The following is a 14,769-nucleotide window of genomic DNA, read 5'->3' on the forward strand; positions in this document are numbered from 1 at the left end:
ACGACATCAGTCACAGTGGCTAGTGACTGGTGGTATGACAGTCTCTCGGAAATCCGTGACCAGTAGTTTCCAACTAATTCCTAATTCATCATCATAGTTCCCCAGCTCCAGTTTCAGTGCTCGCCACCTCCTCCTGAACAGTGCTGTATGAGCCTTCCGCATGGTCTTTTACCTCAGACATTTATTTCATAATATGTACGGGCTGGTCTTTTCTCGCCCAATATCATAATGTGCCCACAAGACTGCAGTCTGCTTAACACGGAGAAATGTACTGAGAAGTGTCTCCGTTACTATCAGAAAGATTCGGGAACCATGTGATGTTGTACTGACGCACATGCAAAATTTATTTACACATAAAATCCGGTCCGAGATGCAAAGTTAGTGTTTCGTTATTTCAGTTTCACATAATTATACTCGTAGTATTTTACTGGCCCGTAAAGTTCTTTTCAGATGAGTGACATGTCCTGCTGTAGGAGGTAAAAGAAGGGAACCAGCGGGAAAATGCTCCTATTGAAGCAATATATGCTCGTATTTAAATGACTATGGCTGGAAAGTGGGGTACCAGCTAGCTAAATCTCCCTCAGCACATTTAAAAATTTCCCAAAGATTTTGGCATGCGAACATATTCGCCGTTTTTTATGCTGAGAGAGGAGACAGTGGCAGAGGGATAGAGAGGGAAAAGCAAGAAATTCTGCAAGCGTATACAGTGGTTGTAGTATAGAAAAAACATAGGAGCCAGTGACAGTGTGGGGGAGAGAGTGGGATACAGTGGCAGTGGAACATTGTTGACAATTACAGAACAGTGATAGGAAAAGATTGACGGAGACAGAGCTAATGGATGACGAATAAAGAGAAGGAAGAAATGAGTGAGAGCCAGTGATAGCGAGAGAGAATGACAACGGTGACGAGAGAGACTGTGACAGTGAGAACAGACTGCAGTAGTGCGAAGAAATGAAAGAGAGAGTAGCAGCAACAGAGAGCGAGAGGAGACAGTGGTGATTAGAGGAGACAGTAATAGGAGGACTGAACGAAGGAGACTGAGGTCGTGAGACAGGAGATAGTGACACAAAGACACAGAAATATGATGACAATGAGATCATCCGAATGAGCCAATGAGAATGCGCAATCGGAGGTGGATGGTTGTGAGCGACTCACTGTGATGGCCGAACTGTTAGAGCTTGTGAGAGTGAGCGGTGAGTAAAATGTCACAGAGAGCGCGAACATGTTCGCATGCCAGATGTTTGGGAAAATTTTGAAAGGTGGTGAGGGAGATAGAATGAGGCAGCTGGTACCCCACTTTTCAGTGAGGATCTTTAAGAGGAGCATACTCACCTATTTTAGGCTCCGGTAGAAATATTTTTCCACTGGTCTTTTCAAGGCCTCGCTATTTTGCGCATAAAACTTCACACTCGTGTGATATTTAACTATCGAAATGATTTTCTCCGAATCAAAAACAGAGAACAGAAGACGCTGAGAAAACAGAGGACGTCTCTAAATGATCATTCTTCCTGAACAAAACTTTAAAATGAAAAGGAAATTTGAAAAAAATCGGTCAAATATTTTGTGATATTATTCGTGTAAAGGTAAGAAATGAAACAGATTAGAGATTCATTGGAACCGCCTTCGAGTGATGGTCAAAGTCGGGGACAGCTAATGCAGTGCGTCAGATATTTCTCTAATCTATTTTGTTTCCTCCTTTAGATAAAACATTTCGCAAAACATTTGACCGAGCTATTTTTCACTTTTTAACATTATTATTATTCATATTTTGCCTAAACCTTTTGGGATCACTAATTTCGTAACTATTGTTGTAGTTGTTTTTGTGGTCTGCAGTCCTGAGACTCTCCATGCTACTCTATCCTGTGCAAGCTTCTTCATCTCCCAGTACCTACTGCAACCTACATCCTCCTGAATATGCTTATTGTATCCATCTCTTGGTCTCCCTCTACAATTTTTACCCTCCACGCTGCCCTCCAATACTAAATTGGTGATCACTTGATGCCTCAGAACATGTCCTACCAACCGATCCCTTCTTCTTGTCAAGTTGTGCCACAAACTCCTCTTCTCCCCAATTCTATTCAATACCTCCTCTTTAGTTACGTGATCTACCCATCTAATCTTCAGCATTCTTCTGTAGCATCACATTTCGAAAGCTTCTTTTCTCTTCTTGTCTAAACTATTTATCGTCCAAGTTTCACTTCCATACATGGCTGCACTCCATACAAATACTTTCAGAAATGACATCCGGACACTTAAATGTATACTCGATGTTAACAAATTTCTCTTCTTCAGAAACGCTTTCCTTGCTATTGCCAGTCTACATTTTATGTCCTCTCTATTTCGACCATCATAAGTTTTTTTGCTCCACAAATAGCAAACTCCTTTACTACTTTAAGTATCTCATATCCTAATGTTATTCCCTCAGCATCACCCGACTTAATTCGACTACATTTCATTATCCTCGTTTTGCTTTTGTTGATGTTCATTTTATATCCTCCCTTCAAGACACTGTCCATTCCGTTCAACTGCTCTTCCAAGTCCTTTGCTGTCTCTGACAGAATTACAATGTCAAACCTCAAGTTTTTATTTCTTCTCAATAGGTTTTTGATACCTATTCCGAATTTTTCTTTTGTAATTTTTTCTTTTGTAATTATTATATTATTTAATTTCAAGCTTTTGAACTGATAAATAATGAAATTATTTGATCTGCGCAGGTATGTTGTCTGAACAGGGTTCTAATTATATCCTCGTTCTACTATGCTTCTACGACACTGGTGTTTGCGTGCCTGTGTGCTCTTGTATTCAGTCAGTTATTCGAATATCAGTATCTTTTCCTTCTCCCGTAGTATTTGCTCAGAATTCTTTATGAAATGACAAATGTATCTTCAGCCTTCACCTCCTAGCTTTACTCTGATCCTTTAACGCACAATGGCACGATATGTCTCAGTCTCAATGCTGTTTTCCGGATATTGTTGTTTTTCATTATATTACACGTGGCACATATCTTCCATCTGTTGTTCTGCGTTTTGGTGACAAAGGTCTTCAGACAGCGGTATGCTCATATACCTCACATATCGGGTGCACAAGGCATAAAACGGCAGTTCTTTGGTGGCGCTGTCATTTGTACTGAGGTGATTCAGGTGAAAAGGTTTTCGACGTGAATCTGGCACGAATTAACAGATTTTGAATGCAGAATGGTACTAATTTGAGCTAGACGCATAGGATATCCAATTTAGGAAATCGTTAGGGCATTCAGTATTTCAGGATCCACAGTGTCAGTAGTGTGCTGAGAATACAAAAATTTCAGGTATTACTTCTCACCGAAGGTCTTCACTTAATGACTGAGAGCTATGGTGTTTGTTTAGAGTCGTTAGTGCTAATAGACAAGCAACACAACGTGAAATAATCGCAGAAATCAACGAGGGACGTACGATGAACGTATCGGTTAGAACAGTGCGGCGAAATTTGGCATTAATGGGCTATGGCATCAGACGTGCGACGCGAGTGCGTTTGCTGACTGCACGACGTCGCCTACAGCGCCTGTCCTGGGCTCTTGACCACATCGGTTGGACGTTGGACGACTGGGAGACCGTGTCCAGATCAGACGGTAAGAGCTGATGGTAGCATTCGAGTGTGACGGAGAGCTCACTAAGCCAGGGACCCAAGGTATCTGCAAGGCAGTGTGCAATCTGGTGGTGGGTCCATAGCGGTGTGGGCTGTGTTTACGTGGAATGGACTGGATGCTCCGGTCCAAATGAACCGATGATCGACTGAAAATGGTTGTGTTTGGCTACGTGGAGAACATTTGTAGCCACTCATGAGCTGGATGTTCCAAAACATGTAACCGGTCCCAATCGTTCACGATTGGTTTGAAATGCGTTGTCGATATTTCAAACGAATGATTTGACCACCCATACCGCCCGACATGAAGCCCATCGAATATGTATGAGACATAATCAAAATGCCAGTTCCGGCATAAAATCCTGGAGCGGTATTCCTTTCGAAATTATGGATGGCTGTACATGATGCAAGAGTCTGTATTTCTGCAGGGAGCTTCTTCCAACGACTTGTTGAATCCACGCACCGTCCAGTTGCTGCACTACGACTAGAAAAAGCAAGTCCACACGATATTAGGACGTACGCCATGACTTTTTTGACCTCTGTGTATTATCGCTAGAGGCCAATAGCGTAGCTTTGTATGTAGTTCTGAAAATATCCCATCTACTGAGGTTACCTGCACTGTCTACTTAAGCTTGTTAATATGTAATTTGGCTTGTTCCATATCCAAGGAAATTCTCCACAATGAACATATTTATGATACACGGTGTGTAAATTAATGAATTCATAGATTAGGGTTAATGTAGGGCAGCGACTTTGCGGTCCCATTTACAACAACAAACATTTAATGCTCTCTCTGTTTCGAATCTGCAGTTTCTAGCAGATAATTTCTCTTGGCTTTCATTCGCAACAGTTCAAATTTTGCGTTCTGCAATTAGAGTGACAGCGAACATTGATGCAGGAAACTTTTTTACTTTGATTCTCTGGCGTCATTTTGTTCAGTGAGCAAATAATTTAGTTCGTAACATAGTACTGTTGCCTCACTACTTTATGTGTTATATGTTAAAACTGTTGCCACGCGGGGTTAGCCGAGCGGTCTCAGGCGCTGCAGTCATGGACTGTGCGGTTGGTCCCGGCGGAGGTTCGAGTCCTCCCTCGGGCATGGGTGTATGTGCTTGTCCTTAGGATAATTTAGGTTAAGTAGTGTGTAAGCTTAGGGACTGATGACCTTAGCAGTTAAGTCCCATAAGATTTCACACACATCTGAATTTTTTTAACTATTTGCTGTGCAAAACGATCAATATCGTAATTGATATTAAGCATTTCTGCTTTTCAGGATAAAGGGTAGCTTCAAAGAAGCTAGCATCCCTTTTCGGAAAATGATAGCAGACAATGTAGAATACAGGGAGAAGAACAACGTGACCAGGAACGATTTTTTTAATCTTCTCATGCAAATTAAAAATAAAGGATTCGTTGATGGAGACAAACCGCAAATAGGAAAAAATACGGAACGAATCGGTGAGTTTATCTCTTATAAGTCTAAGTTGAATGACCGAAACAGTTATGTCGAAGATGGTGAAATAATAAGAGTGGGATTTTATTATTTTCTTTATTCTTGTCTTCCTAGAACATGTTGTTCAATCATCCATGTAGCTTAACGAATTTTATTCACTCCTTGAAATTGCCCTATGATATCCTCTATATAAAGTGAATAAATCCCGAAAGATAATAAGTTTATTATGCGATCTGACTGCCCTCAGGAATACTTCGTCACAGACACACATACTGTGCACAACGGCTAGAGGAATGGAGGAGGTTATGAAATACAGTTTTATGTAAATAACTTGTAGGATATTTATCCAAAAGAAAGTGTTTTAACATAGATTTATTGGAAATTAATCTCTTTCAATCACTGTCCAAATATATCTAATTCGTAAATACACTGCTGGCCACCGTAAATGCAACACCCTGAAGGAAGCATCCGAATCAAGTGAAATTTACACCATGGGTTTGCAGCGATGAGATATGCAACTGATTAGAATTTCAGCGCAGACGCACATCACGTACGCCTGTGGCGCCACCTCATAGCGCCATTTAAGGCTTGGCGATTTCGACGAGTGTACGTTCGGCACGTGTGTTTACCTTGTGGTTGATCCACAAGACGATCAGTTATGCCTCGTAGACAACAGCGAACATCTTTTGATCAAGTATCCGAGTTCGACAGAGGAAGGATAGTGGCTTACCGAGATTGTGGATTATCATACAGAGAAATCGCTAGTCGTGTTGGACGAAACCAAACAACTGTAATGCGGATATGTGACCGTTGGATGCAGGAGGGTACGACGGACCGACGTGGTCGATCGCATTCACCTCGGTGCACCACTGCACGTGCTGATAGGCAATGATGGATCGCTCAGTGACATCCCGAACCATAGCACAGCACATTGCGTCTGTAACGCATCATCCAGTGTCTGCGCGTACCATTCGACGCCGTTTACAGCAGAGTGGTCTGTCCGCAAGACGTCCATTGCTTCGTCTACCATTGACGCAGAACCACAGACGTCCCCGTCGCCAATGGTGTGATGACAGACGGATGTGGACGGCAGAATGGAATGACGTTGTCTTTACTGACGAGGCACGCTTCTGTCTGCAGCACCACGATGGTCGGAATCGAGTGTGGAGACACCGTGGAGAGAGGATGCTGGACAGCTGCATTATGCACCGCCACACTGGTCTTGCACCGGGTATTATGGTATGGGGCGGTATTGGATATTACTCTCGCACGCCTCTAGTACGCATTGCGGGTACTTTAAATAGCCGGCGCTACATATCCGAGGTGCTGGAGCCAGTTGTCCTTCCTTACGTTCAGGGCTCGGCCACAGCCATATTTCAACAGGATAATGCGCGACCACACGTGGCACGCATTGTCCAAAGGTTCTTCGTCAATAACCAGATTGAATTGCTTCCCTGGCCGGCTCGCTCTCCGGATCTTTCGCCGATAGAAAACATGTGGTCCATGGTTGCTCAACGAGTGACCCAGATTACATCCCCAGCTGCCACACCAGATGATCTTTGGCAACGTGTGGAAGCTGCCTGGGCTGCTGTACCCCAGGAACACATCCAACGTCTCTTTGACTCAATGCCGAGACGTGTGGCAGCGGTGATCTCCAACAATGGCGGCTACTCTGGCTACTGATTCTGGCAGGAACCACATGTCACAGACGTCTGTAAACGTAATCATTTGATACTTGGTCAACATGTTATCTACAAAATAAATCTTGTTGTGCTACCTCTTGTCTTTCTTGGTGTTGCATTTACTGTAGCCAGCAGTGTAAAATGTGTAAATTATTATAACGCGCGTTCACAAGGAAATGAGCCGGAGGCATAATTGCAGAAACCAGTACCTGTATGTTAGAGGTATTCACCTTGGCTGTTGAGACACTTGTCCCACTGTCACCCAAGGCGGTGAATGACTGTCACATACAATTCCCGGGGCTGCGATGTTAACCAGTTCCGCACGTACAGCTGGACGTCGTGTCTTCTTTGACCAAGACGGCTCCCTTCTGATTCACTTCCTGCAGCACGGGACAACCCTGACCACCCTTCACCAAGCGATCAAATCAAAACGACCCGGCAATCTCACACGCGGGGCCATTCTGCTCCACGACTCATACGGCCAACACAGTCGCGCCACTCCTGCAGAAATTCAAATGGGAGTTACTCGGCCACCGTCAATTCAGTCCGGACCTCTCTTCATGTGATAAGACCATTTTTGGTCCCCTTAAAAAGTCTCTGAGGAGCAAAGATTCACCTTGGACGACGTCCAGCTGTATGTGCGGAACTGGTTAACATCGCAGTCCGGAGAATTTTATGAGATAGCCATTCACCGCCTTGTGTCACAGTGGGAGAAGTGTCTCAACAGCCAGGGTCAATACTCATACAGGTACTGGTTTCTGCAATTATGCCTCCAACTCGTTTCTTTTTGAACGTCCCTTATATCAGAAAACTGAAGACAGAAAAATGTGAGGGTTATGGAATATCGACGGGGATATGGAACAGTAGAAACTGTAGTCAATGAAATGTTTTTTGAAGCACAAACATCATAAATATACTGATATTTACCACAACCGGGACACCTTAAATGCGCCTTCGCATTGTATTCGTTGTACCAGGTATTACCCACAACGTCGCGGGAAATTTTGCTTCACAAAAAGCATTCTGTATCTCCACTTCCTGTTGCAGAATGCATCCTGACCTCCTCTTTGTTAGTGGAGTCAAGCAGTTCCACTATGTCTGTATCACTGAAGTCAGTGGTTTGGGGCTATTTTCTCTTTTCAAGCTCCTTTGAGATTCTCTTTGCCCCAAAATCATTTCTGGGTGATGTCTATGGGCGTTTAGATCCTCTTGCTTCAAGTAAGGGTTCCATTTCTTTATAGGGAGAAATGTCAAAAAAATGGTTCAAATGGCTCTGAGCACTATGGGACTTAAAAGCTATGGTCATCACTCCCCTAGAACTTAGAACTACTTAAACCTAACTAACCTAAGTACAACATACAACACCCAGTCATCACGAGGCAGAGAAAATCCTTGACCCCAACGGAAATCGAACCCGGGACCCCGTGCTCGGGAAGCAAGAACGCTACCGCGAGACCACGAGCTGCGGACTGGAGAAATGTCAAGGCCTGCTCTGAATCTTTTGGTGTCTCGCAGTTTCATGTCGTCTTTGCTGTGTAGGCGCTATGTCACTGGAACTCCATAGTAACTGGGACAGCAGACGACTGTGGCAAACGGAAAATGCTGTGTCTTTATTCATGAAGTGTAGATTGTTTTGAGCAATGTAGAATAGCTTATCAAGGCTTTGTTTTAACAGGCAATAAATAATTCTAATTCTACTAACCTGCTATCGTTTCATGCGCATTCAGCACCGCTTGACTTTCTCACTCGACAGGACGTTGGGTAGCTCTATTCTCTCGACATCTATCGTTTTTAGCAACGAAGTCATGTTCTCTGAACACTTTTTTGTTGACAGGGAAACTGCTAGTGACCCTGAACCCACTGACAGGCTCGACCAAATTCTTCTGCAACATCAAATGGTCCCAGTGTTCTGTCTTGTGTCCATTCGCTGCAGTAGATCTTGAGGGATCCCATGATGGCTTTATCCGGTGGCTCAATCTCATGAGTGCAGTGAGGAGGGAGGTTAACTGGACGAACTATATGACTCCTAGGGAGTGCAATTACCTCAACGTTTTTGCTGTGACTGTAATGGCCATCTAGGACGAGAAGCACAAGGGACTCCTTACTCAGGTTTCGTAAATGAAATGTGCAAACCGCTACTTGAACAGATTTCTCTACTCAGCCACAGGAATGACAAGCAGAAATAGACGCAACTGATGCTCCTCTCATTAACTGCTGGTTCATTGTCTTCTTCAGGAAGATGATCATTGGAGGAAGAACCACCAGTGATCATCCGTACAATGACGCTCCTATCTGTCACTTCCTCTTATGGCGTACGATGTGGGGAAGTTTGCTTTGAACGACCGACAAACTTTTTCGTTACACTGAATAATCTTTCAGTAGGGAATCTGTGCTAAAGAAGCCGTTCATGAGGAATATCGAAAGATTATGAGATTCATTATCGGCTGATTCCAGAGCCAATGACCTGTGATATCCGAGTTGACTTCTGAACTGATAAAATGCTTATGTGCCTCCTGAAAAACTTTGTCAGCGAGTCCTCTCCTTCAATGAAACTGCTACCAAAATGATTGTTGATATCGTTCCTGATACCCAGCTGATATGCATCCGGAGAATTTCCCTTCTCTTTAACCTTTAGAAAAGATTTTCAGTAAGAAAAACAGTCTGAGTTCCAACATACACTGCTTTTCTTACTGAAAGTTCATCACTAAGGTTGCTACACAGTAGCCATGGAGAGGGAAGATTTCAGTAGAAAAGACACTTCATGTGTAGCCAGCAAACAACCGGCGTCTCTTCGAGATTCACCGGCAGCACAGTTGTATCTTCTAAATCTGCTGCAGTTGCATACTTTTCATGAGAAGTTTCAGATTTATCCAGACGAAAAAGTGTAGTCTGAGCAACATCAAATATTTTTGCAGCTTGGAAATGTGTCCCAGAATTTTCTCCGTTATTAAATTAATAGCTTTAGACATCTGCTCAGAATCCTGTTTCTTTCGTTGATTGAAGAAAAGTTTGACCACCTGCATCAGAGGGTCCTACACCTTGAAAATATCCTGTCAAAAGGTCAACAAATTCCTGTGTAAACACGCAATATTTAATGAAATACCAATGTCGTGCAATGGAGATATCTTATTGTCTCATACCTAATAGGGACGTGAAAATAAAGCACGAAAATATGGGCACTGCAACACACATGGATATGTTAATGAAGGAGCTCATCTACCTACAACAGAATCAAGTAGGCACTGTAACAATTTCCTTCATTACTATAAAGCATCACGCCGGCCACGGTGGCCGAGCGGTTCTAGGCGCTTCAGTCCGGAACCGCGCGACTGCTACGGTCGCAGGTTCGAATCCTGCCTCGGGCATGGATGTGTGTGATGTCCTTAGGTTAGCTAGGTTTAAGTAGTTCTAAGTTCTAGGGGACTGATGACCTCAGATGTTAAGTCCCATAGTGCTCAGAGCCATTTGAACCATTTTATAAAGCGTCAACACATGAATTACCCATTCAGATAAGTACATGAACATTTAGTGAATGGACAATGGATTGTAACTGTGAACTCTAACCTCAGCATATTTCGATGAGCACAATACATAAAACAGTAATCATGAGAATAAACCGTGGATATGGCCAGCGAATCCAAGAATGATTAATGGTTTCAAAAACTAACCCGGAAGTATAAATATGAACATCAGTAGAATCACTGAAGTGCGTGATTAAAGCAAGTAAGTGGCTGAAAATGTAAAAACTGTGCAGTACCTCCTGATGAAGCTTAACTAGCGCCACTTCCCCCTCTACTCGGTGACCGCATCGCCGGCTCTATCGTGCTACCCTTGTACGGTATGGAGGTGGAAGGCGACAGCAGCATGGCAGATCGGAGTCCCGCTCGCTCTCTGTACCAGGCAAGCCTCGTCTCATTGGTCATATGTCAGCAAGTCTTTACTCTTCCATCTCCCAGCAGCAAGAGTTGTATATCTGAACCCTGTGGAACTTTGCAGTTTTTGCCAGTGTAGCAATCGCACCAGCCAGCTGCAGTACACGTTACGAGTCTCAACCAGTAATAATTTTGTAAATAAGTACAACAAGCTCCTCCTTGTGCAGATTTTGTTGTCATCAACCAATTATGCTGTGCTATGGGGAGCAAAGCACAAAACCTCTCCCACTATATGACACGATTCTGAAACTGATAAATAAAAGGGCTTGCACGTAGATGTACATTCTGCAGAAATAAATATGAGCCTATCGGAAAACCCATTGCAAGGATTTTAATCAAACATTCCTGCAGTGGCGTCGCTTCTAAGGAAAATGACAGGTATCGTGCATGCTCTGCCGTCTCTGAAGGCTGCACCTGGCTGAGATTTTATATTTTCTAAAAGGATTCCTCTTAGTTTCTTGAAGAATACAGTTTTACCTATGGTAGTTGGATCTCCGGGCTTCCTGGTGTGCAGAGGTGCAACAAAGAGAATTCTGCTTCACCTACCTCATCTGAAGCAGAGCTTTCAACCCTAAACATGTTTGTGACTCTCCCTCGTCCTTTTAAGTAAACTCCCACGTTGCGAGCAAGCTAGAAAAGCTCTCCAAGGCTGCAGACAGTAACATGCCCCTCACAGAAGTAATTTGCGGTCTTCAGTTATTATGTAGCGTTAAATTGTCAACTACGTCGACCATGGTGACGTGCATACAACGTTATGAAACATATTGCGCGACAGTTTGGGTATACACTGCCGTATAACACGATGTCTCCTTCTGTACCCCTTCAGCTGTAACCCCAGGCATAGGTTCCGTTCTACTTCCCACGAAATTGAGTCCCTGCCTGAACTCAGCATTCTATCACTTCAACCTATTGATATGTAGGGTGTCCACGCCCGCCTCGTGGATGTGTCAGGCAGGAATCACTCAAGTGGCAGAACAGGAATAGTGGCTCTGCCCCTTGAGTCGTGTCAGTGGTTGTGTATGTTGTTAACAGTTGTGTATGTATGCCACAAGCAGAATCTTAGGTCACTCACCAAACGTACTTTAACCACGGCACTAGCAGTTCCCACACAATGCGGCATTCAGTAACAATTTGTAACGCTCAACTGGTTAAAACGTGCGTTACACAAAAACACGTCTATAGAGACAGTACTATCATTATCAGGTCGTCAATACTCGACTCGTACGGTTTAAAAACTAAAGCTCTAACAATCCATTGTGGGATTCATGAAATAACTTGAAGTAAAGACGCATTGCACTGTTGGCCCTGATTTAATTTTAAGATCGCCCATTTCGGTGCTTAACCATCGCTCACACTCTACAACCGAGGAAGAGGCCGTGTGCTCTTCAACTGTGGACAGCAACAGGGCCCAGCAGAAGCATCAGCAGCTGCTGTTCATTCACCACCTGTCCACATGTATCTGTACACCCCTACGACATGCGAGCTTGACCACTAGATCTTCCGAGAGGTGGACACACATGTTCAAACTGATGCACGAAGTAATGTATTGTCAGTACAGAATTACACTACTGGCCATTAAAATTGCTACACCAAGAAGAAATGCAGATGATAAACGGGTATTCATTGGACAGATATATTATACGAGAACTGACATGTGATTACATTTTATGGCAATTTGGGTGCATAGATCCTCAGAAATCAGTACCCAGAACAACCACCTCTGGCCGTAGTAACGGCCTTGATACGCCTGGGCATTGAGTCAAACAGAGCTTGGGTGGCGCGTGCAGGTACAGCTGCCCATGCAGTTTCAACACGATACCACAGTTCACCAAGAGTAATGACTGGCGTATTGTGACGAGCCAGTCGCTCGGCCACCATTGACCAGACGTTTTCAATTGGTGAGAGATCTGGAGAATGCGCGGGCCAGGGCAGCAGTCGAACATTTTCTGTATCCAGAAAGGCCCCTTACAGGACCTGCAACATGCAGTCGTGCATTATCCTGCTGAAATGTAGGGTTTCGCAGGGATCGAATGAAGAGTAGAGCCACGATTCGTAACACATCTGAAATGTAACGTCCACTGTTCAAAGTGCCGTCAATGCGAACAGCAGGTGACCGAGACGTGTAACCAATGGCACCCCATACCATCACGCCGCGTGATACGCCAGTATGGCGATGACGAATACACGCTTCCAATGTGCGTTCACTGCGATGTCACCAAACACGGATGCGGCCATCATGATGCTGTAAACAGAACCTGCATTCATCCGAAAATAATGACGTTTTGACATTCGTACACCCAGGTTCGTCGTTGAGTACACCATCGCAGGCGCTCCTGTCTGTAACGCAGCGTCAAGGGTAAACGCAGCCGTGGTCTCTGAGCTGCTGCTGCAAACGTCGTCGAACTGTTCGTGCAGATGGTTGTTGTCTTGCCAACGTCCCCATCTGTTGACTCAGAGTCGAGACGTGGCTGCACGATCCGTTACAGCCATGCGGATAAGCTACCTATTATCTCGACTGCTGGTGACACGAGGCTGTTGGGATCCAGCACGGCGTTCCGTATTACCCTCCTGAACCCACTGATTCCATATTCTGTTAACAGTCATTGGATCTCGACCAACGCGAGCAGCAATGTCACGAAACGATTAACCGCCGTCGCAATAGGCTACATTCCGACCTTTATCAAAGTCGGAAACGTGATGGTACGCATTTCTCCTCCTTACGCGAGGCATCACAACAACGTTTCACCAGGCAACGACGGTCAACTGCTGTTTGTGTATGAGAAGTCGGATGGAAACTTTCCTCATGTCAGCACGTTGTAGGTGTCGTCACCGGCACCAACCTTGAGTGAATGCTCTGAAAAGCTAATCATTTGCATATCACAGCATGTTCTTCCTGTCGGTTAAATTTCGCGTCTGTAGCACGTCATCTTCGAGGTGTACCAATTTTAATGGCGAGTAGTGTAGTAACAGCGAAATGGGTCGGTCAGCAGAGGTCATTGACTTCCAGCATACCACTGGATGTCATCTGAGAAACAAATGCACAAGAGACATTTCAGCGTTTCGGAAGCTGCTCAAGTTGACTGTTGGTGATATGATTCTGAACAGAGGACGCAAATAATCAGTCACAGATAAACAAAGACTAGTTATAATTGATGTACTGAGGGACAGGGACCGGCCAACATCGCGCAGGGTGGTTGTAGAAACGAGCAGGAGGAGAGTGGAACGAAATGCTCGAGAGTTCCGAAGTGCTATCAGCAGCCCAGCTAGGACAGTGACTCTGAGTAGGGAATTTAAAAGAACGGGTTATAAAAGTCAAGTAGCTCCTCATAACCCACACTTTTCTGTAGTAAAAGATAAGCGATACTGTAGGTGGTGTACAGTGGATGACTGGAAACGACTGATTTGGAACGATTAGTCACGCTAGACCATCTGAAAATCCGATGAATGGGTTTGGCGAAAGCCTGCATAATGTGACCTCCTTTCAAATATAGCGCCAACAGAGAAGCACATTGGAGGTGGTGTTACGGTATAGGGATGTTTTGCGTGTTTGGTATGTGTCCTCCTTATCGCGCTTTAAAACACTAAATCATGAAGGACATGAAGACAAAAACAGCATTGTGAACTGCGAACAATAGAGGAACTTTTTGGAGGCGATGATTTCGTCAGCATTGCAATGCAGACTGTCATAAACCTGTACCTGCGAGGAAATGACATAACATTCCAGAAGTATATTGAGTTGCCCAGATACCAGACCTGAACTCAATGCAACACCTTTAGGATGAGTTAGAATGTGGACGTCACTCCTTCGCCGCTACCTTCTCTGGCCTAGGCACCGGTGGAAAAATGGGCTGTCTTTGAGGGTGTCCACAGCAGGGATCAAGATTTCACCAAGTGGAAGGGTGCACACACCTTATATTATGTCCACTAACAGATGTACGGATACTATTAATCAGATAGCGTTCAGTTGTACCTCGTGTGTAGGAGACAGCAATAACATCCGGCGGACACTAGGTGAAGCATCAACTGGGGACTCCTAGAACCTACAGCTGAGATGGGCACGGCATTGTGCGTATATTCTGAGTGT

At 44.3% G+C, this 14,769-nt stretch overlaps 1 protein-coding gene across 1 annotated transcript in view; it reads left to right on the forward strand.

The window, feature by feature from the left end:
* Positions 1-14,769, forward strand: part of LOC126455429 (cytochrome P450 6k1-like) — a 42,602-nt gene that overhangs the window by 15,685 nt on the left and 12,148 nt on the right. The window contains exon 3 of the mRNA XM_050091179.1: positions 4,895-5,076. Coding sequence (XP_049947136.1) covers positions 4,895-5,076 — 182 coding nt within the window. The remainder of the gene's footprint in view (positions 1-4,894; positions 5,077-14,769) is intronic.

The sequence above is a fragment of the Schistocerca serialis genome, chromosome 2, assembly GCF_023864345.2.
Source record: "Schistocerca serialis cubense isolate TAMUIC-IGC-003099 chromosome 2, iqSchSeri2.2, whole genome shotgun sequence".
In the NCBI taxonomy this organism is placed as follows: Eukaryota; Metazoa; Arthropoda; class Insecta; order Orthoptera; family Acrididae; genus Schistocerca; species Schistocerca serialis.